The sequence below is a fragment of the Pithys albifrons genome, chromosome 6 (assembly GCF_047495875.1).
Source record: "Pithys albifrons albifrons isolate INPA30051 chromosome 6, PitAlb_v1, whole genome shotgun sequence".
In the NCBI taxonomy this organism is placed as follows: domain Eukaryota; kingdom Metazoa; phylum Chordata; class Aves; order Passeriformes; family Thamnophilidae; genus Pithys; species Pithys albifrons.
Window position 1 is genome coordinate 58,463,057 of NC_092463.1, and position 27,764 is coordinate 58,490,820.

General features: G+C 41.2%; 1 protein-coding gene across 1 annotated transcript in view; it reads right to left on the reverse strand.

Annotated features, from left to right (window-relative positions):
* Positions 1 to 27,239, reverse strand: part of DNAJC24 (DnaJ heat shock protein family (Hsp40) member C24) — a 41,363-nt gene extending 14,124 nt beyond the window's left edge. The window contains exons 1-3 of the mRNA XM_071559074.1: positions 27,186 to 27,239; positions 24,580 to 24,717; positions 1,254 to 1,392 (exon numbers count right to left, since the gene is read on the reverse strand). Of these exons, the coding sequence (XP_071415175.1) occupies positions 1,254 to 1,392; positions 24,580 to 24,684 (244 nt within the window). The 5' untranslated portion in view covers positions 24,685 to 24,717; positions 27,186 to 27,239. The remainder of the gene's footprint in view (positions 1 to 1,253; positions 1,393 to 24,579; positions 24,718 to 27,185) is intronic.
* Positions 27,240 to 27,764: the final 525 nt, after the last annotated feature.

Genomic DNA, 27,764 nt, shown 5'->3' on the forward strand with positions numbered 1-27,764 from the left:
AAATTTATCTGTCTGATCTTAATATTGTTTACATAACAAATTAGCACAAGATCCAATTTTTCCATTCTTCTAAAATATTCATTCAACAACTCTGTTTCCACCCCTCCCTCTTCTCTTCCCAAACCCACACAGAGTCAGAAACACAAGATTATTTAACTAGAGAATTCATACTGTGTATATACAATTATATATCACTCTCTTTATCCTGCAGTGATGCATATCTGCCAGTATGACTACGTCTTTGTTTCTCCAAGTTCTGGTCTCCGCAGCGGCAGGGGAGTTAAAAATCAGCACAAGAGAGAAAGGTCTGATGGTGTGCCAATGTACAATGGCAGGGAATTCAATAACAAGCTGCAGAGACAGTGGGCTTTTATCAGACACATTGAGAAGTGGTGGTGGCTACACGTCAATGCCGGACCAGTGTGTGTTACTGCAGAGCACGACCGAGTGTTTTCCCCACAGGCAACACACTATTATTGACTCCCCCCATTAACATGTAGGGTGGATATACATTTATTGAAGGTTCTAATGGAAGGCTGAGGGACTCCTATCCTGAGGCCAGAGCAGAAAGACAGCCTATCACTTCATGTAATGGTAGCCCATGTGTGACAGACCTGACCTACATTTCCCCCCTTTCTTTCTCACAACAGCCTGTCACTGTTTTAAGAAGCTATTTTCTGAGAGGTATAAAAAGAAATGCATGCTAGAGCTGCCTAGTTAATGTGTTATATTGGAATATTATTTATAAACCTGCTTTAAAAAGACTACAAATGTTTAGACTACAAATGAATTATGAAAGCTACCACAACACACAATGAAAAAGAGCAAGTGTCAGTGATTCTGAAGTGGTTCTAAACCTACACACAATGAACACTGGGTATAAATGGATTCATACAAGCCCAAGACACTGCAACAAAATGGAGTACAAGACTTAAGTGAGAACAATTAATGAAGCTACCTTAATGAAATAAAAAGGGCTAAGGTCTGCCACTAGTATGAATTTCATAATAATTCAAGCTATTAGGAATAATGCCCCCTAATGTTTTGTTGGAAGCAATTCAGTGGTTTCTGTAGCTGATGTATGTGTAGCAAAAGCTATAAATAATGGATCCACATTTGAAAGTAGGACAAGAGTGAAAGAAACATTTGGTTCAGCGCTGAACAGCATTTTAAAATACCATCCAACTACCACTCCCAGCCCCTGCTTATTTAAAGAGCTGCTGCCACTACAGCCCTCCTTGGCAGGAACCTACCACGCCGCTGCAGGTCATACTCTTTTTTTGTCTCTTCGTTCCCGAGAATTTTCCACGCTTGATCGACTTCGATGAACCGCTGCACGCGCTGCTCCACTTCCCCTGCTGGCACATCTGCCTCCTGCTTGTCTGGGTGATACTGCCCAGCAGAAACAAAGGGAAAAAAAGATAAAGTTGAAGGGAGTGGAAGTGAGGAGGGTGGGAGAGGAGCAATCAATAATGCATTTGATACTCAGTTAAAAGGACAGAGAAAAGGAGAAGGTCTGAGCTGAGGTGCCAAAGGAAGGGGACGACGACACTGGGCACTAGAGAGAACTGCCAATTGAATCAGCCCACTGGAACGGCAACAGGACCACCAGTGGCACAAATGTCACCACGCACACCGACGGCATTTTCTGGGTAATTTGCTGATGGAATCGTTGGTCTTATGGGCAATTTACCTACTGAGAGGGATGACCACAAACAAATATAGGTACCTGCAGAGGACCATGACACAGGAACAAGAAATTTAAGTTGGAGATCAGAAAAAAAATTCTTTCCAGAGAGAGTAATCAGGCATTGGAATGGCCTGGCCAGAGAGGTGGTGGATTCACCATCCCTGGAGGTTTTTAACCTGAGGTTGGCCGTGGCACTGAGTGCCATGATCTGGTAAAGGGACTGGAGTTGGACCAAGGGTTGGACGTGATGATCTCAGAGGTCTTTTCCAACCCAATCGATTCTATGACTGTATGATAAGAGGAGGTGCTGTAGGTTCTGGGAGCTCTCGTACTGCTACATAGAGCTGGTTTAAACAAACCCACCAACACTTAGTTCAGGCTATTGCTGCAGATAAACCGAATGCTGTATTACATGTGCCTAGCTTTTTATGATTTAAATGGTAAATAAAATATATATGATCAAATATAATTTATATTACATGTAATTTTACTTTTGAAAATATGCTTCAACATCTTTAATTTCTTCCAGTTCAGTGAATCAATAGCCCTTCCAAATATTTAAAGTCATGGATCACTGGTTACAGAATTGTGTCATTTTAGTTAAGAAATGGTTATTCAAGGACATGGTTGCAAGAAATCCCACATTAAATAGGCAATAATAATTAAAATGGTAACATATTTTCTTTACCATTTGTTCTGTGCAAAGTATTTTGACTTGTGGTTGAAATGTCTGCTGAAAAGGAACCTTAAAGCTCCATCTTCCTTTAGTTTTAATTCATCTCCAGTAATTTCTTTTTTTTTATTTTAAATTGCTCAGGATAAGTGATGGACAAACAGGAAACAGCATTTAAAATGAGAAAGTTCCAATATAATCAGGCCTATCAGCTGATAACTGTGTTATAAACCAAGGTATCTCCTGCTCTGGAGCTGTAACCACCCTCTACAGTAATACCAGTTGGGCACTGAAACGTGCAGCAGATTCCAACACTTAGAGCACTTGTTCTACAAGTGTTTAAGCAGATTTCTGATTAAGTGAATTTCTGTGTTTTAGTTTATAATTACTTTTGCAATTGTGCTTGATAAAATCCAAAATGCAGAAGGATGACTTCCCCTGGGGTCTGTTTGTTCACTGTTATTTGCACCGATGGGTGTTACCCAGATGAATCCTCTGTACAACAACAGAAACTCTGTATGTGCAAAAGACTAAGCTTTGACCCAAGTTTTTCACAGATATTTTCCCATATTTTTCTATACACACAGATGGATGCATCTGCAACCTCAAGTGCAAAGTCTGTAGGCAAATGTGTATTTTTGCTCCCACATATGAGGAAACACGCTTGAAGTCCCCTCTGCATTCAAGACTGAGAACTACCTCACACTTGCTGCAAATATGGCAGAGGCACAGCTGTGATCCGCAAAGGTTCATCCCTTGGAGACCCCTGTTCTATCTCCCCAGCCAAAGATGACAAATTCTAAGGCATAAACAACACCAAATACTTTTGATCATTTTGATCATTTTGATCATTTTGATCACACTTTTCCTTTGTTGTACCAAAACTTTATGTGACTGATTTAGCTTTTAACTCCTTTCCTATAGATTTGGAAAATTTAAAATCTGTAGCATATGCAAGTTTTATATGAGAAAGACCACAATTTCATGTAACTGGTGCTACATTGTAGGGGACCTACTAATTAAAACATATCTGTATCTACATCTACCTATTTCTCTCCAGTTTGGTCTCCATGCTTTCTGAACCCATTTGCTCCTTCCTGTTGGGCTTTTTCTCCTATTACCACCTAATGCTTTTAGTAGACTAAGTCTACAGTAGGAAAAATCCTCAAACCTCAGCTATTTTACTCTAATCCTCCTCTTCTTTTTCCTTTTTTTTTTTTTTAATCCCAGTGACCCCATTTCATCTGAATTTGTGTACCTGGTCTCACTGGCTCTTTTCCTACTCTCCAGCTTGATGACCATAAGCCAAGAATGCTTCTCTCTAGCAAAAATCCAGTTTTGATTCAACTTCCCATGCCCTTCTTTCCTCTCCAAGACAACAAACGAGGTGTCCTCTCTGTGTCCAGTTGTTTCAGGCCCTGTTCAGCCAGCTCAGACCCCGAGACACCTTCCCAAAGCAGCTGAAGTTCAGAGGGAGTGCTCAGAAGTTCTCCTTTAACACTTCAGACAGGAATCAGTATCTTCCCTCACTCCTGGTCACCATATTCTTGCTTCTGATCCTGCTCCCTGCCCAGTGTGACCCTCAGAGCAGCTGCCTCAGCAGAGCCAGGGCTTTGGTTTCGTTTTGCAGGAGGTGCAATGATGGATGTTCCCGGTCTCCTTCTCTTTTCCCACTCAGCCTGATTTCTGGGTTAATCTCAGCTGCAGCCCCGTACAGGCTCCGTAATGAAAACAGACAGCCCTGTTTTCTACTCGACCTGCCTCCTTCCACTCACACTGAACTCCTGCTCGTCTCTCCCTCCACGCATCCAGGTGGAAGTTTTCACTCAGAATGTTGGAGCCCCTCCATGTCTCCTGCAATGTCACTTCTCAGAATCTGTGTAAATTATCTTCATGTCATTCATACCCACCACCCCAGTGCTGTGCTCAGACATATTACTGGATGTATTTAAATCTTTCCAGCTGCACATGTGTAACAACTTTAAGCTCCAATACTTCCAGAAAAATTGCTTTTTGCTAAACACTCATCCTGAGTACAGTCTTCAAAAATAATTTTTACTAACATGTTATTATTTAATAGAATTTTAGAAAACCAATAAAGGATCTTGTCCCAAATCCAGCAGAGGGAAGGGAAAAGCTAGAAGGTTGGAGATACATGCTCAACGTATTTTTCCTTCATTATTGACCCTGAGATCAGATCATTTGGTTAAAACTTGGTTGTAATAATGCCAAGGTCATGGGTTCAATCCCCTGTGTGGGCCACTGACTTAAGAGTTGGACTCGATGATCCTTGTGGGTCCCTTCCAATTCAGAATAGTCTGTGATTCTATACCTGTACTAGAAGTAATTTGCTAACTGTCTTCCATTACTAAAGGCTCTGGAATTTGTATTCCTTTATAGCACACGATGCCTTGCAGTTACTGTGAATGTTAAAAAAGAAACCAATTGATAATGGAAATACATTATTTCTTCTGTTAACTATAAAAAATTACCTTACACATACACACGATGCTACTGCTCACTCTCCTGAATATCTGCAATGTCACATTGCCACAGTATTTCTTGAGGACTCTTCTGGTTCTTGGTCAAAGAGTTAATTCAAAACCAGTTTCTTGGGGTTTTGAATTGCTTTAGTTTTTGAAATAGCTAAAAAAAAAATGAAAATGCATGAACCTTCAAGTTCAAAGCTCAAATGAGAAACACACTTGAAGCAGCATCTGTTGGAAACTTGGTGACATGTTTAGCACTTCAGGGAAACAGGAAAGCAGACTACCAAACTTTACCTCATGCCCTTTTCCATCACAGTAGCATTACTGTAGCTTTATAAAGCAACTGCATTCAATTGTCTTATTTTTAATACACAGCAGACTGTATTTTTGGTTGGCTACAGTCAGAAACAACATATCACCTGACAAACATGCTCTAAAAACAGACAACAGGTTCAGTGCAAAGTTCTTCAATATCCAAAAATTTCGACATTTTTCCTGGAAAGTTTTTAGGTAAATTAATTGTATTTCATTGTGTCCATCTATTGGTTTTGATTCCTGCTACTGAATAAAGAACAAGCAAGTAAACAAACCTTTTCTGCCTCAGAAAAAAGGTATTAATGTTGTTTAATTCACCAAATAATTAAAAGTGTAGACTCTACGAAAATTCCTCGTGTTCCAACATCTATTTACAATATTCCTATTTGTACATTGAACTACACAATTGGGATTTGTGTAAGAACTTGGAACACCCTACAGCACATTCAGCTGCTACACTCTGCATTTCTGCCTGCTCTGTAATCCATGAAGTTTGGTCCCTTCCGCACTTTAGGAATTGCAAAATCAATCCCGGACTTTAATCCCTGGAAGTTAATATGACAATTTAGTCAATAACTGTGATGGTGTTACATCTCAGGAACAGATCCACAGACCTTAAGTACTCTCAGGCCACAGGATGAGAAACCACAAGAGCTGGTTGAGCTTTGGTTGAGCAGATCCACCCCTTGTCCTCCCCACACTTGTGTGAGTTCCTTTTTCTTCACGCAATAAATCTAATAGGGTTGACTGATTTTAGTCAAACTCAAATTAGCAAGCAGAAACCCTCTAGTTAAATCAATTTAATGTACAATTCCTAATGGGGCCCATGAATTTATTTTTCAAAAGACACTTACAGCACCCAGTGAGAATCACCTTAACACAGCTCATTGGGAGGGGAGGGTGAAGCACACGGGCTTGAATTTTACACTAAATCTGTAATCTCTCACTAAACTGTGGAATACACAGTAACTAAACTGCTTATTATAGCCAAACTCTACTTTTCCACATATCAAATTGAAAAGACTGATAATTTAGAAAAGGTTAAAAAAGTACTACCCCCTCTCAAGTATTACTTAGCACATTACTGTGGCTACTTTGCCTCGTGTATAAAGGGTATTCACCTTAAAACCCAAAGATGGTTTATTTTCTTTAGGCTTTATTTTCTATGAAAACTACTACTGATTCCAAATTTTTACTTATGAAAAACTTAAATAATAATGCTTTCATCTACCACTATGTATTTCACAGATAACTGTAAAAAACATTTCCCTGCTGAAATTACATGTTTTTTAAGTAAGTCTATTTAAAATGTAAACTTTGTATTTTTCTGACTGAGGAAACTGAAGGGAGAACAGGTCTAATTGTTGTCCAGGATTGAACTTATGGAGTACTCTCCCCTTTTCTGCAGCCTTGTCTTTCCTGCTTTCCAATACTTTATGTAAAGTTGTCAAGTGTTTGCAGAAATCTTCAGCAGAAAAGTAATATAAAAAGGAAGAACCAGATGTGGCTGCATTAAATCCTTGATCTTCTGTCCAGAGACAATGATTTTGGAGAAATATTTTCAGACTTGTAAATTTTTTATTGTACAACTTTTAGATTCTGCCCCCCTTCACACCCTCATAAGGGAAACCATTATGAAGGTTCTAAAATTTGAATGTAAAGGCATAGAACAATGATGATGAAATCATCAGAGCTCAAATATTCAAAATTTAGACTATTCTGGACTTACTATCATGAGTCATAAAGTAACCATTATGTAGTCAGTACTACCAACAGTTGCAGCACAGTAAATTCCTAAATTACCCGATTTATTAAAGATTTTTAACTCTGAAATCATCTACAGTCTCATGGAATCACCTTGCTAAACTGAACTGGTAAGTTTAGACAAGTCTTGAATTCCTTTTTTACTTCCATAGGGAATGTGTCCCTGTATTTCAATAAGGGATATATTTAACCTGGAGATAATGTTTTACTCTTCCTGAGGAAAACAAGCAGCAGGATTTTACCAGAGGATTATTTAATGCATCCAGGTAGTTTTGCTTTTGAAGGAACTACCTTTACTGACTAAATCTAAGCTCTAAATAAGAGTAAATGATAGAATGTTACCATCTCCAATTAACTTAGCATCTCTGAGCATCCTTCTCCCTTTCTCCATGTTAGACAGAGCAGTAGCCACAGCACTATTGTACTTTGATAGGATTTCATCCACAAAATGCCACTACAAGTGTGATTTGCAGCCAAGTATGAATTACCTTTCTCTGTTTTTAAATTATAAAAGTAACTGGAAGCCACAGTGTTCACTACACTATATCTCCTGGGATTTGTGAAAAGATTGAGGAAATAGTAACGAGATGAGTATTTATATTAAAAATAAGCAGTGATGAAAGACACGCGGTAATGGTCAGGGAAGAGAAATTCAACCCAAACTTTACTGCTTCATCTGGTGAACGAAAGAACTGCACTGAAACTGCAAACAGGAGAGGCCAAAATTAAACTGGAATGCAAAAGAGACGAACCCAAGTCATTATTTTCCAACCACACAGCCAAACTCATGGCTGGGAATCCAACTGAGTGAAACTGACTCCTTACAGGAACCACACAAGCACTTTTATCAATCACATTCTCAGTATTTGGGGGTTCAATCTATTTATTGTTGTATCAAAGCTCAATACTGAACAGGCAATGTATTCAAATTTCAATCAGAACTCTCCCTCAGAGTCAACATATGACAATTTGGTTAAGAAGTCTAAACTGTTATTTCATTTATAACACACTATGATACAAAAAACACAAACACTCTTTTGAAGAGGAAACTGGTCCAAGCAAGCAGAACAGAAAACTTAATGTAAACAGGCTTGGTTAAACAAAACTTAGCAACAAACTAGCATGCTGTACTAGGACAAAATACACAAATCTTTATCAAGTTTGTCCTTCGCAATATAATGAAGTACCTCCTTTTAACAAAGCAACAAGATCAAAATGCCCAAGTTAATGTGAATATAAAAAGTATCAAGTTTAGCAACTATGTTTAAAAACATTTCCCATGCTTTATCCACCATTTTTACATTTTCAACTGTAATTGTTATCTATAGGTTAAGCTTATTAAGTCAGGACAGAAACTGTCAAGTGTTCTCATCTGACAGAAGTATTCATAGGTCCATTCAAATCTGTCTGTAGACCACAGAGCTCATCATAACACTTCACATCATACTAAAGTGAAGCTGCAAGACAGTCAACATCAAGAAGAAAAATATTAACCAGCTATTTCCTATTTAACTTCCAAACCATTCTGAATTCTTGTTACATTTCCCTGTCTCTAAATTAAAAAAAAAAGAGTAAATTTAATGCCAGTCTGTTCTTAGGGGGAAACTCCTTTGCCCCTGCTTACAATGTATGTAGTAAATACCAGTTTTTAGAGGGACTTGCCAATAAATCTCACCCCTTGACATAGTGTCTGTTCATACTCAGTTTTTGGCTGCTCTGCCACAAATGCCAACAAAGGGACCAATTAATGAAAACTTTCTTGATACATTCCCAGTGGATGAATGTCCGCCTTGCAGAAGGTACCTTGACAACATTCATCTCACACAGGCCAAATGGCTGCTCTGTGGTAGCAATTAAGACACCACCAGCCTTGGCTAGATTTAAACCAACAACCAAATCTGTGTAGGTCGGAACAAATGCTCATAGAAATCTGGAGAAATTAACTGCTAAACAAGGGCTGGACTGGGTCATATAATTGCATCCATTTCTCTAGTTATTTACAGACCACAAGGACACATTTTTGTATGAAAGCAATTACAATTCCTAAACCAAAATTCCTTAAACTGGCCACATGACCACAGAACTTAAGCCACATCTATAAATATCTAAGAAATCAACAGCTACTCTAAATAATTTCCAAAGGTAAAGTAGAAGAGCAGGCTGACATTCTCTGTATTTGTACTCAGTTTTTCTCTCTATCCACAATAAGACAGTGTTCAATCTTCATCTTCCCATAGCTTTGGAATCAAGTGTGGACAATTAAGCTTAGTGGGGCTTTCCTTTTCTTTCTAAAAGTACACTTGGAAACAGAGGAGTTCTGTTGCTGTGATGCAGAAGTGCCTCTCTGACAGTGTCTCACTGCAGGCTGTGACCAGGAGAGCCTGGTGTGACAGCTGGGGGGCCCTGCAGTTCACCCTGACTCGGGTATTGCCACCCCAAAATCTCTGCCCTTGGGCAGCTCAGAGTGGCTGCTCCAGGCCCCAGACCCCATGAAGAGACATTCTTGCTTCTACTGGTCTCAGGGCTCCACAAATTCATCTTTAAAACTATCCAAGATATTAAATTTCTGCATCTGAAATACCACAGCTAAGCTTAACACAGTGCAGCAGAGTGGGTTTCCCTCATTACCCCACACCCCAGCAAAGCTTCACATTTCCAGCTCTAAACTGTAACAGTATTTTCAATCAAATTCTGCAAAGTTCCAGATCAGCTGATAAAGCACCAAAATATAAAGCTGAGCAGTCTGCCTGCTGGACACAGCACGAGAAAGGAACCATATAATGCAATTATACACAACACTCCAAGAGCTATTTAATTACATTTAAAGTTAACACTTTGGCTAATTTTACATACATAGTCACACTGAATACTTTAGGCCACAAATCCCTATCAGCATGTAATGGCACTAACACACATATCTGGTATTGCCCCTGCCATGTACATGTCAGCTATATCTGAGCAATCAAGCACGACGCCTCCCAATGATCATTTATTCTGGTGATGGGCATGAAATACAGATCAGAATCCACCCAGACTGCCTGAACGCCTTCTTGCAGAATCCACTCTGTGAGGGATTTTAAATCAGAACACAGGCCAAGTTATAAACTCATTTATTAAACTGAAATTTAAGAAAAGGATGTTTAAGCCAAAGTTTAAGAAAAGCATGTTTTAGGCACCTGTGATGATCAAGGGAAAAGGTGACAAACGTGCACTTGGCCCCCACCCTGTGGCACTCACGGAAAGGTCACAAAGAGAAGCCATTTTCCAAATTCACCAGCTGAAGTCATAAAGAAGTACACTATTTTACAAAAAAACTCCAACCAGAAAGCCCCAAACCAAACCAAAACAAAGAACAAACAAAAAACCAACAACAAAGGCTACTTTTTTCAACAAAAGTATTCTGAAACAGGAAAGGTTTATTTCAGTAAAACGAGAAAGTTTAAACTGCAGGAAAAAATGAGTTAATTTTGAAAAAAATCCTTGTTTTAAACATGCGTGTATTGAATTATCACTGGAGGAAAGAGAATTTCTGAATGAAGAGTATTAATTTATTACCAATATATTTATACAAATGACTGGGGGAAAAACCCACTCATTACCAGTAGCTAAATAATCCTGGCATGTTACCTGGCTAGATTGAAAGTGCTTTTCAATTTGGAAGGACTTGAAAAACTCCTAAACACTGCAATGTAATTGGAAACCAGTTAGGGTGGAACCCCAGAGCACTGTGGGGCTGCTCTTAACTTAATTTTTTAACTTAGAATGATTTTATTTGCCATTTTTGATATTTCTCTCTTACTACTCAAAAAATATAAGAAAAAAATACAGTTTTATTTTAAAAAACAACTATTTGTAGAGAATTTCTTACCTCAAAGAAGACCTAAATGAACAAAAAGCTACATGATGTAAGGGCAAGACTTGTACAAACACAGGGTTGATGATCTGGTATGTGCTCCTTCCTTCTATGAAAGCATCCCCAGCATTCCCCAGGCTTCCAGTGGGAAGTGAAATACAATATTCCAGCCATGCAGACTTCCACCCCTGGCTTTTCCACAGGCCTGCTTTGCATAGAAAGGTCTTGTCTCGCTGCCACCCTGAAGCGACATCACACTCCGGGCTCTGTGGCCTACATGGTCCATCAGGTACTAATTAGAGAGCATGTTCTGTCAACACTTCCTTGCTCCTCTTCTATTAACTGATCATCCTGCCCAATTAATACAATGCAACACCAGTTCTGAAATCCTTGAGCTCCTTTACCTGTGAGAAACAAGGATGAAGGGAAAAAACACCCTCCAAAAGGGTCACAAGGTAACAGCACTTGCCCAAGATCTGGAGTGACAATAACACCACTGTGCTGAAAGGTTAATTATGTTTCTACCAACATTCTCCAGAGCCTGAGCTGGTTTTTCATCTAATAATAAAGAGTAAACACAAGCAAGAAAACCAAAACCTACTCCTATACATGCTATATTAAATTTAGAAATGTTAACAGCTTATGAAAAAGTGAAGGCTGCAAAACTAAACTCACTTGGCCATTAACAACACATTTATCATCAGACTATCTGCAGTTAATGCTATCACTGATAGATACCATGGACCAGAAAATAAGTTATGAATACTGTGCAGATACTGCAGCATGCTCATCTCACCTATGCACACAAGAGCCCAAACATCTGCCCTTACAGTCACACACAGTCAAAACAACCATAAATCAGCATTTTATAAAAACTAAAAGGAATAAAATACATGTTTTCTCCCTTTATGACCCTGCACTAAAGACAGCAGGAGATAAAAAGCCGAACGACAAAGCAGCTGCCAAATACAACGCGCTACTGCCACCTAATGCTTGCCGGGTTACAGCAGAACACGTCATTGTTCCTCTGCACCACGCCACAAACCCAGACCAGAGTAACAAAGTTTAGTATTGCTTTTACATATTTGCTGCCCATTTCCTCCCCTACACGGTCTTTCTCAGCTGAGCTGCTGGGATCACTTCCTTTCACGTGCACACAGATCGTAACAGGCCAGACAGGTCCAGTGGACTGAACAGAGACTCATATTGTGTCTGCAGAAATAGCAGGGATGGAACACATGGAATTCAGCAGGATACAAACAGTGAGAAGTGAGGACATTCCCTGGGTCGGGTTCCACACTCGTGTGTGTTTCTGTAAGCTCTCCCCCTCTTCAGTAACTACCACAATTCAGTATTGAGAAGCTTCACGTGACAGGTACTTGGGAAAGGGAAAAAAAAAAAAAAAGAGTGGTCTTAAGTTAAAACAGCACAAAACAAGATTACTTTGAAGGTGCTTCACTGATTTTGCAAAGCACTCTCTCCGAAATGTGAAACTTGTTCACTTCCATGAAAAGAATTATTCCAGGTCTTAAACTTGCCCTCCTAGTCCACAATCAATCTTTTCAACATGCTCACTCAATTGGCAGGAGTTAGCAGGGAACATGGCAGGATCCTGCTTTTTCCACTTGCAAAGAGGAGAAAGTGAAGAGTTCCTCGTGAATCTTTTCCTGTAGAGATTTAAACTTCCCCAAAGGATGAGTATCCAAAGACAGCTGGACAAAAGAGCACAGAATTTATCTTCTTGATTCATTACTTCCATCCATCTCTTCTTCCTTTTTTCCCTCAAGCACAATCAATCTTGAAGCTTTTTAACAACTTTAGTCTTCCCCTACCTGATCTTGTTACCTGTGATGACACTGACTGCAGCCTCCACTGTCCATCTCCAAGATGGTTCTTACTCACAGCAAATGTTCCTCATTTGAGAAAAAAAATAAAAGATGACAGTTTTATTTTCCTTCTAATCTCTTAGAACTTCTCCATTCTATGACTTTTTTCTAACACTGCTCAGTGATCAACTAGCTGGTGAAAACTGTGCCCAGTTTTTTCCTCCTTACAATCTGCCATGCTCAGAAGTTGTTACTCAAGTAACAATCTGAGCTTCCCACACAACATCCAACTGCTGGCATGTTTAACACACATTATTAACCTTTTCCATAACCTTCTGGCCAGAAATAACCACTGTCATACACAACATCCAGCACAGCAGACCCACCACTTTGCTTGAAATAAATAAGATCCACCAGAATAGAAGTATTTCAGAGAACATTACTGGTGTTGTAGCAGTTACTCCAAGGAATTCTTTGTTGTGACCCAAAGTATTTGCAGCAAAGCATCCTCAAGACAGCACATTGGAGGAAAAAATAATTTTTTCCTAACATTTTAGTTATTCATTACCAACGGATAATTTTAAAAGAAAACAGCCACAGACAACCCAAACTGTTCTCTGGGTGACTTTTTTAAAAGCCATCTTGTTCAAACAGACTTTAAACTTTCTTCTGATTCTCTCAGCACAACATCTTCTTACACATTTAAATCACACAGGTTGAAAAAACTTAAATTTCTGCCCAGGGTTTTGAATGGTTCTATTATTCACTGGAAAATCTCAAGTCTTTTGTCAGGGTGGGCATGAATTTGGGCTGAGAGCCATGTGAAAAATCTGAAGAGAGATCTGCTCTTCCTTCTCAGTACTTTAAGTGGCTGCTGCTCCACTTTGTCCAAGGTAACACCCCATGAATCTGCTACTTTAAAGCACTTGCAAAACCAAGTAATTGCAGACTCTTGCTTGGAAACTTCCACAAGATGAGACAGATGACCTATTGTACTGGCAGGGAAATGGACTACACTCCTGCAGCAGCAATAACTACTGGTCCATCCTACAGAAACCAAAGTGATGAACTCTTCGTCCTTTCACCCTCTATTCCCCAGTCCCTGGAAAGGTCCAACACCATTAGAATGAGAAGAGTCTGATTAAACAGCAAGTAATTACCTCATGTAACTTTCATATTAAATATTCACACCTCTCACCCTTTTCAGCTCTTGAACAAACTTAATTCTGAAGTGAAATGCAAAACTTTTCATTTCTATTGATAAAAAAGAAAAGCAATTGTTGTTGTATAAATAGAAGAAAATAGTTATTTGGCTATTGAAGGTATGAAAAGGAGAATAAAAAGCAGACGTTATGGTTACCAAAAAGTACATATATAGAAACAGCTTCTCTTCCATTTTCTTCTCTTCTTATTTTCCTATGATGAGTCATCCAAGAGTCTCAAAAGGTGCTTTAAAAAGCCCTTTGCAAACTACACTATAACACAGGAGAAGATAAAGCAATAAAAAAACCACCAAAAACTAGCAAAGAAATGAAGAAAATCAAACACTGTAAAATTTACAGAAATATAAAGGTAAAAATAAAAACATAAAAGGAATCTTTGGAAGTTCTTTTAAAATTTCTGGCTCCTGTGCTCACAGTCTACACTCTTAAATGCCACATTAAAGTATTCCAAAGCTATGTGTACCATCCATTTTCCAATTCATGTGGACTATCTCGAAACAGACAGACACCTTTAAGAGGTCAGACTCAAGCATAATGCAAAATAATCCAAGTCCCTAAAGCACTTCAGCTGCAGGTGACGTGGAAAGCAAGCCTTGAAGAACAGAGGAATCCTTTAAAAAATAATTTATTAATAATTCTAACACTTGCATAACACTTCAAAAGTTGCAGGTAGTTTTGAGGTTTTGTTTTCTTAAAACTATTTCTTTTACCTTTCCACATCTCTGGGGGGATCTCTGCAATACTTGAAGCCATCTGAGATCTAAAAAATAATAGATTAGGCCCTCCTTGAATTGTAACCTTTAAAATGGACATGAAAAGCTACATATTAACAGGAATAGCACTCAGTTGAGAAGGCATCTGGGTGCAAAACATATGAAAAAACCACCTACTTTCATGAGGCAGCTTAGTTTGGTCAGTATCTTGTTAACATGCTACACTATACCCAAATAAAAACCAAACTTTCCCATCTTTGGCAATGCCAAATAAGCCTCAAGCATCTTCAGAAGTTTCAACCCCTAAAATCAGAAACATACTGTGACTATGGCACAAAGATTTTATTTAAAAACAAAACAAACAATAAAAACCCCCATGTCAGCATTATTTAAAAAATTCATAGCCATAGTGACAGAACAAGTCCAAACATAATGCATGGAATCACATACACTTAGAAACTATTTTGGTGGACTGGATTTACTCCCAGTGATGGCTTGGAGGATGCATTCCTGGACTGATCACTAGTTTGTGTTAATTTAACTTCTAATTTGGGGTTGGAAGTGGTTGGCAAATTTCCCCATTCAGAGTAAGGAAACAACTTTGGCAGAGTATCCACACAACTCCAAAGGGACACATGTTCCAGGTGACCCAAGACAATCACGTGACAATAGAATGTTCTACTTACCAGAATTCATTACTGAGCTTTTGGACACTGATATTTGCTAAGATTCTGTCCAGACAGTCTTAGCCTTTACAGAATTGCCCTGTTTTAGAAAGGAATAGTCAAGAGATGGAAAGGTAAAATCATAACCTAGGACAGCTCAGCAACTGTAGAGGAATAATCCAAGGTCTTCATTCCTTGAGTTCCAATAGCACATTTACAACAAGGAGAATCCATACCAAGCCCATACTTGGCATTGCTCTTCTGACAGCTGAGGCCAGTACTGGATTGCTCTGACAGAAGGGAAGTATCTCTTAAAAGAGCAGCTCTTGTTCAGCCTCCCCTCAAACACCTCATTAGGTACCATCAAATGATATGTCAAGAACAGGAAAATGTTTATTGGACAAGATGCTGCTCAGAAAACTCCTTCATCTGCACCTTCTTTGACCACAGACATTCTTAGGCCATAAATCCAAGCAGCACAGACTGAATTTTGTCATTATTGTTAATTTATTAGGAATAACAATGAAGGGTCAAGTTTTTCACAATAGTCTGTCAATATCTGACCACTCACTTTTCAGCCTTCAAACATTACTTTTAAGGTACTGAAAATGAAATGACAAAGAGTTTATCCACATGACTTGCAGACTACAGAAGAAAGGTGAACTTACTATAATAATATGAGCCACCTACAAAGTGTCCTACCAGGCAATCCATCAGGTGTAAGAATTCACCACTTCTTTAAATCGGTTGAAATGAGCTCATGCCTGCTGAGCATTTGATCTAAATGGGACATGGGAAAGCATTCCTGATGCACCAAGGCAAGAAAAGGTGGAGGGTGGGACAGTTACGTCACTCAGTTCGTGATTTTCTGACTCTAAAGTGTCTGAAGATGAAGGAAAGAAGGGACATGGGAATGTGTTGCTTTAACAATTTTCTGCAATAATCACATTATGTGTTTCAAACATAAGGCAAAACTGCAATCAGAAAATGTGTTTAAATAAAAAAACTTGAATACAAGTCTCCAAAACACTGAGTTTCTCAGGTCACTACATCACATGACAATATTTTAAAACCTAAAAACTACTTCAGATTCAACACGAGCATGGCTGATTTTATTTAACTGCAATAAGGGATCTTATACAAACACAGCTATTGCAAGATGATTGATTCTATCCTTCACTTTTATTATACTTCAGACTCCTGTGCTGGGGTTACAGCTTCTCCAAATCATTGAGCTAGTGCTTAAAATTTCTGAAGTAGGCACTTGAATACATAGTGATTTCTGATCAGTCATTTCTGATTTGAAAATGTTGAACAGCTCAAGGGACTCTTGACTGTGGCTGCTCCTGTGTCAGGATAATCAGAACATTTACCTATGTGAAAGCATCATGCTGGTCTGTGTTGCTTCCTTCTCTGTGCTTCAATTCATATCCTTCCTGCGTGACTTTTATTTCAAATGTCTCACTTTGGAAATGAGATAAAAAGCACATTGCACCATGTAAAACTACTTATATATTCCTGCAAAATTGCTGAAAGAATACTAGCATCTCTATGGCATTAATAAGCTAGTACTTAGGATTTTATTTTTAATCAGAATTCTAATTTTATACTGCCTCAGGACACAGTAAATATCTATGAGTATTGAACACCCTTCACCAAAAGTCTACCAAAGACAGTAGAGACCCTTTATATACTGTTACAATTAGTAACTTCTATAACCAGTACATAAAATGCTTAAAAGAGGCATCAGATTCCTGTGTAGAGCATACATGACATCAAAGGCTAAACAGTTATGAGCCAAATCTGGCATTTCAGTTGCCTGGTGCCCATTCTGTTGGGTAGGTACCTTAAATCTTCAGAGGATGAGGCATCAGAAGCTGCTCATTATAAAGAACCCAGTATGGACAGTAACTCAGTAAGCAAACAGATCACATTTAGAAATCATTTCCAAACTAATTACTTTTCACAAGTGGCTGAACTACCCAGATAAGCAATATATTACTTACTGGCTTATTTTATGATGCTGTGGGCTTTCTTATATTCTGTGTAACAGTTAAAAATAAAACTTCCTGCTGTAGGGATAGTCACACACTCTCCACTTGTAAAAATTCACCTACATCTGTAAAAAACATTACACATTACAAGGCAGTGAGTGAGAATGCTCCATGTACACTGAGCTCTGGCAGACCACACACCACCAGTGCCCCTTTTCCTAATGAGACCTCACTACATCCTTTGCTCTCCACTTACATCCATGATCTCCTTCTCCCCCTCCATCTCTTCTGCAAGTCAGGGTCCCTTTCTCAGGTGTCCTGAGCACACCTGCCCACGGCTTGCTGACCAACCAGAGCACTAACTGGTCACCCCCTGCCCTTCCCTTGATGAACCAGCTGCCCAATCACAGGCTCCCATTGGCCACTCACCCATTGAGAGCACGTGAGGCCCAAGGCTGGCCTGCCCTCCACTCCACAGGCTGAGCAAGCAGGAGCATCCCACAGCACTTGGCTTTTAAGTACCACCTTCACACACAACAAACTTGGGATGCTGTTCTGACTCACAGAAGTTCCCGTTACTCCAACATGACCATTTCCAGTGTAATTACCTGTTCTTCAGGCTTCCTACTGACTGTTCATGATGAACTCTTCTGGTGTAAGGGAAAAAACAAACAAAAAACCACCACCAAAGACATGTAGATAAGTTGAATGACTACTCTGATAAGTGAAAATGCCGCAAAAAAATAACTGCTAAGATAAAGTTTTATTCCAATAGTAGCAAGGTATTTATTGACAAGGTTGGAGGGAAGCCCGTTCATAATGGGCACAAACTTGCCTAAATTGTTTGTGTAAAATAAGCCATTTATAGCCTTAAGTTCATAGTTAGCACCCTCTAATTTCCGTATTAGTGACTGGGCAAAATCTTGGGCAGAACTTTCTTTTGGCTTCGAATTTGGGTCATGGTCTTCTGACTTCATCCCTCAGGGTGGTCTTGAAGCGTCTTCATCACTGCTGGACTGCTGCCTTTTCTTTGTTCAGTGACATGACCTGTCAAACTTGTAAAACCTTGGCTCCAACTCTCTAAAATCTTGGATCTTTACCATTTCATCCTATTGAAATGTCTAGCTTAGTTTAATGTATGACTTCTAACTCATGGTACACTAGTTTCTATAATTACTAGACAATTTGTCCTAGAACAAACTGGCTCTAGCACTTTATGCTGTTCAGTGACTTGACTGTGCAAACAACATTTTGCAAAGCAGTGTTACAAATGTCACAAAACTAGGGGTTTTTTGGTCTCTTTTCTCTTTCAACTCTCATGGCTTAAACAGCATCAGGAGCATCAGCCTGATCATGACCTGGCTAATAAAGATGTTTAAATTAGTGACTTCTGTAACACTCAGGTTGTTTTGTACTACAAAACAACCAGCTTTTCAAGTCACAAATTGAAAATATGACCCCCTGTTTTTAAGCTCATGATTTGTAAAGAACAGCTCAAAAAAAAAAGTGCAAAACACCCTGAGCATTAAAACAATAGTCCTTTGTATGAAACTTGATGGCTTATCATTCTATAGCAATTAGATTAACTGCACTCCAGCTCCAACCAGGCTGCACTGAAGTTGTTCTGTTTACACTGTCAAATTACAATTCGACCTTCTACCAGGTGGGTGAAGCCACAGTTAGCTCAGTAGGATGATCTATTCAATACCTCTAAAAGGTATGCTTCTATGCAAACAAAAAACAGATCCCTGCTATTAAAAAAGGAATAGACACACTGCCTGATTTTCACTGGGAAAAGCATTTTAATGTGACTTCCAATATAAAACTCCAAGTGTTTTCATTTCCAAGGTTCAAATCCCCAATGTAAACTCAGCATGAAGTTACTCAGGACACAGGTCCTTTCAGGACCAATACTGAATTTATTTCACAACAAACTTTAAAACAACCACCAAGCAAGCAGGCCTTTAACTTTACATGTACGAAATCCTCTGCATTTCTTGGGATTGCAGAATTTACATGTACATAACTCTGATACAACGGATCTTTTTTCTCTTCAGAAAGTCTTATGTCTTTCCTTTAAACATGCTCCATGGAGTAATCTGTTCCTGAAGTTATTTTGCTTCATTAAATTAAATTTCTATTAATATCTTCATTTACTGTTGCTGAGAGTCAGTCTCTCCTGTGCCTCATGCCCTCTTTTCAAATTTTCTACTCTTTCAAACAGACTAAGTGAGCACCTTAACACTTTGTATTTATATACACACACAATACCCCTTTTCATAAAAGAGATAATATTTTTAATGCTATGTGTTAAATGGCACATTTTATTTCCTTACCATGTTAAGAATCAGAGCTTCTTGCATACTGCCTGCTCAAATTACAAGGATTTTCTTTAGGATTAGGGCACACATTGTAACAGCAGCATATAATTTTCCTGCACAATAATTTTTTTCCAGCTGAAAGGTATCCTATAATATCATCAGCATCAACAGGAACAGACACCTGATTTTCAGCTAGACAAAGCTTATGGTGACTTTATTTCCAATAAAAAGCAGTTTTCAGAAATAGAGCAGTTACATGAAAATTCAAAAACAATCTGGCAACTCATTCTTTGACCACAAAGTGCTAGACCAAAAGGGGATGGAAAAACTGTGCCAATAATAAGATGGTGTAAACTTTTTTCTCCCCAATATCCTATTCTTCTTAGTCTAATTTTTATCCTCAATGAATTTCATGCACATTCAGAAATGGAACATAAGCACTGTCCTTCCTAAAAGCTGCCTGGATTCCTTAAAAATCAAATATAGAGCATAAAACCTGCTTACCCATTTCAGAAATCATCTTGTTGAAACTACTGTGCCTCTAACTGTGGATAAAAGGTCGTGTGTATCCCAATTCACTTAAATGTATGTTGTGACCTGACCAAATGAAAAAACAAAGTACAACAAAGCAAAATATGGCAAAAAGAAAAGCAAATACTACTTTGTATTATGAAGGTCAACCCTAAAACATAACTGTAAATTTAGTTATCTTTTGGATGACATATGGCAAGATCTCCAACTCTTTTTAGCTTTGGAAATTTGCATCTGCCTGTTCATTCAAGATGCTAAGCATACATGTGTTGACAAATACAGAAAAGAGCAGATGGCAAAAAGCAAATGCTCAACATGAAGCATTGGGGATCACTGGAAAAAAGCTTGGACTCAGAAGTTTGCCATTCTTATTTTAACAGAAAATAGTGTTTAAAAATAAATTCCACCAAGTATTCTGCTTGATGCCAATGAACACAGAGGATCAGAATATTCACAATTTCAGAATCAATGTCATATTAATTGCAACTGCTGTCCAAGATGCAAGTTGCTTTACAAAGTTTTGGGTTTTAAGATTATCAGCATAGAATCATAGAATCGTTTGGGTTGGAAAAGACCTCTGAGATCATCAAGTCCAACCCTTGGTCCACTCCAGTCCCTTTACCAGATCATGGCACTCAGGGCCACGGCCAATCTCAGTTTAAAAACCTCCAGGGATGGGGAATCAACCCCCTCTCTGGGCAGCCCATTCCAATGCCTGATTACTCTCTCTGGAAAGAATTTTTTTCTGATCTCCAACTTAAATTTCCCCTGGCATAGTCCAATTCTTCAGGAGATTAACTTCTGCTGCTACACATGAGCTGGAAAACCTTCTTTACTGACCACAAAATTCAACATGAAATCTTTTAAAAGGCAACATGTGGCTGTGCTCACCTGCTATTCCAGCTTCCACACTGGAGCTACTCCCAGAGTACCTGAAAACACCTGCATGCAGAGCTGTTCCCTGCCCATGCCAGTGGAAGCACTGCTGGTAGCACCACTACCTCTTGCAACAGGCTCAGGAAACGAAAGGAGAAAGGAGCTCTTGGGCTGCTGGAGCTGTGAAGTTACCAAGAGCTCCAAGCACAAGTCTGGGTAGCAAGGGAGTGACTTCACCTGCCCAGGACACAAAGGGAAGAACACAGGTCCATCCAGTGCTGTACTTTTTACTAACACTGAACACCAAGCGAATGGCATCAGGATAAGACAAACATACACCACCACCTCCCCTGAGGTATCTCACCAGTATCTGGAACTCCACAGCTCAAGAATCTCTGAATCAGAGAGAACATTTGTTGTGTTAACATGGCTTGGCAGACTCTTTTTCAACCATGGAGTCCCTTGCACTGGACTGGAGCACAAGTCCTATGGGGAGAGGCTGAGGGAGCTGGGGGTGTTTAGTCTGGAGAAGAGGAGGCTCAGAGGTGACCTCAGCACTGTCTAGAACTACCTGAAGGGAAGTTCTAGCCAGGTGGGGGTTGGTCTCTTCTCCCAGGCACTCAGCAATAGGACAAGGGGGCACAGGCTCAAGCTCTGCCAGGGGAAATTTAAGTTGGAGATCAGAAAAAAATTCTTTCCAGAGAGAGTAATCAGGCATTGAAATGGCCTGCCCAGAGAGGGGGTGGATTCACCATCCCTGGAGGATTTTAACCTGAGATTGGCCGAGGCACTGAGTGCCATGATCTGGTAAAGGGACTGGAGTTGGACCAAGGGTTGGACTTGATGATCTCGGAGGTCTTTTCCAACCCAATCGATTCTGTGAGTCTGTGATTCAACATCTGTGGCACTGACTTTCCCACTGGAACCATGTGCTGTATGAACACCTTTTAAGGAGGGTATCAACTGCAGCCTCCAGTCACTCCTAGGGCCAATGGGCTGTTAAGGTGCATAAAAATAATGATGGTTTCATTACCACCAGGCTTTTAAAGCCTTTGGAATGACTGTGCTGGATGCTGTAAGAGTAAGCAGACAATCAAGTAGAGTCTGTAACAGTTCAGTTAAAAGAAAAAGATGAACAGAGACAGGACATATGGTAACAACAACAGACAAGAGGCAACTCTGCCTTGGGAAAACACCTACAGTAAACATCAGCACAGCTTTTTAGTCAGAGAGATCCATCACAGACACCAAAAGAATAAACAAAGCACATTCATTTTCTCTAACACTTCTTACTGACTTTTCAAATAAAGAGCACAAACCAATTAGGTTGGAAATATACAGGTGTTAAAGAAAAGGTTGTATATTCAAATATTGTTTTCAGCTTCTGAAACTACTGTTAGAGATACAGACAGATGGTTGTAAAGTTTGACAATTCTCACTTCAAACACTTCAGAGTAATTACCTGAAAGTACAGCTCTGTAACACAAAGGGTCAGTTTAATTTAAAACTAAATTCATGCAGGAAAGGGACTATGCAGTTTCAGCTCTGAACAATACATATGATTTTAATGCCATTACTATATATTGATTCACAGGAAAAGTATTATATTCATTCCAATTTAAATTAGCTCCCTGTCTGAACAGAAAAGGTATTTTACACAGTGGTCCCCCCATCATATTCATTATGAACACACAGATCATTATTCATCTTTTATTCACATTTTACCAGTAATTCAACAGAACAAAACCAAGGTCAAAGAAAACAACTATTTCTATTAGAAGTGGAACTAAGAAGCTTGGTTTGAAAGTCCTTCCCTACACTGATTATTCCAATGTTTAATAGTGAGAACCAAAGAATTTATGTCCTATATCTGCACACAAACCTCTTGTCAGGTGTTGAATCTTAAGACTGAGTACACAGATCAGTCTCAGACAAAGAAATAAGTTCAGAGGGAGCACTGAGAAGGAGCAGATATAGAGCCTGAAGAATATCAAAATGTGTAAAACTGAAACATACTGGTGAAAGGACCAAACTTTAAGACTGTTTTACAGTGGCTAGAAATAATTACAAAACCTCACATCAACATAAAAGAAAAACAAACAAGACCTCCCCAAACCCATGAATTTATTTAAACTCTAACAAAACTTGATCTCATGATAACTGGCATTCTCTTTACCTCACATAAATCCCAACTTCTTACCACATTTGTTCTGACACCTCAAATCAAGCAAGATCTGTCATGCACGTGCTCCAACACCCTGCCAATCCTGACAGTCTGGGCAGCAGCTTCCTAAAAAAGTGTTTCCTATAAAAGTGAGCTCTGCTCACCTCCTTTCTTCTTCTCTACCAGGTCACCAGTTTTCAAGAAAATTAGGAATTTAGTTACCTTGGAAATTCTCTTGGTCTATCAAATTCAGATGAAAACAGTTGAAAGTATCAAAAATGACACTCCATTTCCCTCAGAAGCCCAGGCCAGAACAGCTTTTGAGCAAAATGCCTGAATTCAGGGGAGGCATTAAAAGAGAATAACCAAGAATCACACAAAGTAATCTGGTAAAGCTCTGAGGTTCTCATACACAAACAGCAGGAGCACAGAAAAAATTAAGGGCAGTCACAGAACACAAAGTCTTCATGCAAAAAAAGGAACACAACTCCAAAAAAACTCACCAGAAACTTTCAAATAAAATTAACATATTTTCCTCCTATACATTTTCTATCCCATTACTGCAGACTACCAGGAAAAAAACTTTTGTTCTTTGGATCTGTCTTTATGTTCTCAAGGGTTTCATTCAGCACACTGAAACTGCACACAGGATAGTAAATACCACGAGCATCACCCAGCAAATTTCACAACTACTCCCAATTTCAAGGCTACTACTGCTACAAACAGTGACTTTTTCACCTGTGTGCCTGATTATCCAAAACCTGATAAACAAGTCTCAGTCTACCCGTGACTGCTTAGCAAAGCTGGGAGACACAGCAGTGTTTTGGAATCAGAACATACAACCCCTCTCTGCAAAATACACTGGACACTCCTAAACTCCAGATGTTTATTTCTAACTTAACCAGCTTCAGGGAACTGCTATCACAAACATACCCTGATCAATCACAGGGATACAAAAAAATCATAGAATCATAGAACTGACTGGGTTGGAAAAGACCTCTGAGATCATCAAGTCCAACCCTTGGTCCAACTCCAGTCCCTTTACCAGATCATGGCACTCAGTACCACGGCCAATCTCAGTTTAAAACCTCCAGGGATGGTGAATCCACCCCCTAGCTGGACAGCCCATTCCAATGCCTGATTACTCTCTCTGCAAAGAATTTTTTTCTGATCTCCAACTTCAGTTTCCCCTGGCAGAGCTTGAGCCTGTGCCCCCTTGTCCTGTTGCTGAGTGCCTGGGAGAAGAGACCAACCCCCAGCTGGCTAGAATGGCCCTTCAGGTAGTTCTAGACAGTGCTGAGGTCACCTCTGAGCCTCCTCTTCTCCAGGCTAAACACCCCCAGCTCCCTCAGCCTCTCCCCACAGCACTTGTGCTCCAGTCCCTTCTCCAGCCTTGTTGCTCAAATGTTAAAACAAACCCAGCAACTATTATCTCATTGGTTTATATTGTTTGCAACTGTTAAAGAAGCAGCACACACTTACTAAGAGGGCGAGTTTCTGGTATTTCCGTTTGAGCTCTGCCGGAGTGTCCGATGGCTCCGCACCCAGCACCTGGTACCAGTCCTGGCTTGGTCTGGTCAGGGCCATGGCCTGGCGGCCCCTCAAACTGCTCTCCCAGCCCTGTGTAAGGAAACCAGACAAAGAGAGTTACAATTCGAAAGAGAAACACAACATGCAAAAACAAGGACATGTGGCAAACTACAGGATGGTGAAACAGATTGTAGCTCTCAAAGCATCTCCAGCCCTACACGAGCTCTACTGTGCAAAACAACAGTTTAACTGACGTGGCCATTCCATTCCAGGAAGTCATCGAAGTTCTCTTGTGTCTCCTGTCCAAGTTCCTCAGTATATAATGTTTCAAAAATGATCATAGAATCAATTGGGTTGGGAAAGACCTCTGAGATCATCAAATCCAACCCTTGGTCCGACTCCAGTCCCTTTACCAGATCATGGCACTCAGTGCCACAGCCAATCTCAGTTTAAAAACCTCCAGGGATGGGGAATCCACCCCCTCTCTGGGCAGGCCATTCCAATGCCTGATTACTTTCTCTGCAAAGAATTTTTTTCTGATCTCCAACTTCAGTTTCCCCTGGCAGAGCTTGAGCCCATGCCCCCTTGTCCTATTGCTGAGTGCCTGGGAGAAGAGACCAATCCCCAGCTGGCTAGAATGGCCCTTCAGGTAGTTCTAGACAGTGCTGAGGTCACCTCTAATACTCCCCTAATCTATATTCCACAAAAAGCCTTCTGCACATAATATGAACCACTTTAAAGTTGCCCAGATTATTGATACTCCTTTTATACAGACACTTTTTAAAATACACACTTTGGATTTTTAAGCAATACTGTATTTATATGAATCATATATGTGTGGCTCAGCTTCGTGAACGAAGATTTGGGAAGGGCTGTCCCCACGTGGGTGTGCCCTTCCAGCCTGCGCAGTGGATTTTAGGTGAGGCTCAGCGTGCGCAGAACTGGCCCCACCGTTTCAGTCCTGAGGTTCATCTGCCACGGCCGAGCGAGCTTGGACAGTGCCAGTGAAGTCCTCAGGACTAGAACCTACAGCACCCGGCATTTCCCAGGAGGTCTCCCATCCAAGTACTAATCTGGGGCTGACCCTGCTGAGCTTCCGAGATCTGACGGGATCGGATGTCAGGGAGGCATTTAACTGCCTGAATCATATATACTAATCTATGAAAAAGTGGAGTAGATAAAAGTGTGACATTCTGTCCACTTGTGAATGAAATACCTGCAAGAAGACAAAAAGGGATGTCTTGGTTGTCACACAATGACATTTAAAGCATGGACACTCCACCATCCCGCTGGGTAAGAAGACTAACTTTTTTACTATTAAAGTAAAAGAGCGCACAAGAGCAAACAAAATCATGAACCAAATCACAAGAAGTTAGCTCAAGTCACCAAGTAAAACCTATCTAGTTGTGTGAGCCAATTGTGGCCATCTATCATCAAGTTAATGACCCAGAAAGAAAAAAATAAACAGAATTAAATGCCAGTAACAGCATGACAACCTTCAAGCTTCTCGCAGATTCTTAAGTCTACTGGAATGCCAAGGTTGGAGCAGCCAGTTTATCATGAACTTTCTGATAAGAAATGCCAGTCAGGAGGCAAAAGCTTTATAACTATTTTAATTGCTGGAAGAAAGGAAAAGGATTTTTTTTCACTATTTCAGCACTAAAACTGCTTCCAGGTGACCCAGGTGGTTCAGAACAAACTCTTCTCTCACGAGGAAAGAAAAGTGAGCGTTTCAGACTCGGCAGAGCCACGAGCAGTCAGACCGGGGTTCGGGTGTGGGGTGACCCCCGTGCCCCTCGGGGGAAGCACGGCAGCCCTGCCCGTCCCGTCCCGCTGGTCCTCGGGGCACACGCGGGGTTTGGGGAACGCACCGGGGCGGGCGGCACTGGGGCCTCGGCGGTGGAAGGAGGGAGACGAGGGAGGCCGCTGTAAACCCGAGCCAGGCCCTGCCGGAGGCCCCCGGACCCCCTCAGGTGCCCTCGACCCCCTAACGGACCCCCCGGACCTGCCGGAGCCTGCTAGAACTCCCTCGGCCCTGCCGGAGTTCCCCGGCAATGCCGGAGCCTCGCCGGACTCTCTCAGAGTACCCTCGGCCCTGCCAGAGCCTCCCCCGGCCCTGCCGGAGCCTCCCGGAGCCTGCTGGAACTCCCTAGGCCCTTCCGGAGCCACCCCCCTCCCGGGTCTGCTGGAGCCCCCCAAACCCCCTTAGGGTCTCTCCGGTCCTGCCAGAGCCCCCGGGACCTCCTCAGGGTCCCCCTGGGCCTACCGGAGCTCCCCGAGCTCTCTCAAGGTCCCCCGGGCCCCTCAGGGTGCCCCTGAGCCTGCCGGAACACCCCGAGCCCCCTTAGTGTCCCCCCAGGCTTGTCGGAGCCCCCCGGGCCCACTCAGGATGACCCCGGGCCTGCCGGAGCCCCCCGGGCTCACTCAGGATGACCCCGGGCCTGCCGGAGCCCCCCGGGCCCGCTCAGGGTGCCCCCGGACATGCCGGAGCCCCCTGGGCCCGCTCAGGGTACCCCCGGTCCCGCTCAGCGTGCCCCCGGCCCGGTTCTCTCACGCACCTGCCCCGCTCCGCCACACCCGCCATGCCGGTGCTCCGCGTAACTCTTCCGGCGGGAAACACTCCCCCCGCCCCCGCGGGGCTCTGCGCCGGTGGCTCAGCGGGAGGCAGGAGGCGGCCGCCTGGGCTGTTTCCAGACGGACAGCGGGGGCGCCGCACCGACAGGAAGCGCGACCCGAGACGCGTCGCTATGGCAACCACGGGGCCGGTGAGGCCCGGCCCGCTCCCTCCGGCCCCGACCCCGCTTCCCTCCGGCTCCGCTCCCTCCGGCCCGACCCGGCCTCGCTCCCTCCGGCCCAGCTCCCTCCGGCCCCGGCCCCGCTCCTTCCAGCCCCCGGGGTTTCGGGCCGGATAAATTTCGGCCGCCTGGATAAATTTACAATATTCATTTATAAAAAAAATATATTCTATATAGAGGTTTTTTTCTATCTTAACTTGTTAACAGGATTGGTGCCTGAAGCCAGCTCATAAGGTAGTTTAAATACAGAGTTATTTGTGAGGTTGTGAGCAATTGTATTCAATAGTACAACTATTTGTAATTAGTTGTTAAATATTAAGTTAGCTATGCATGTTAAGTAAT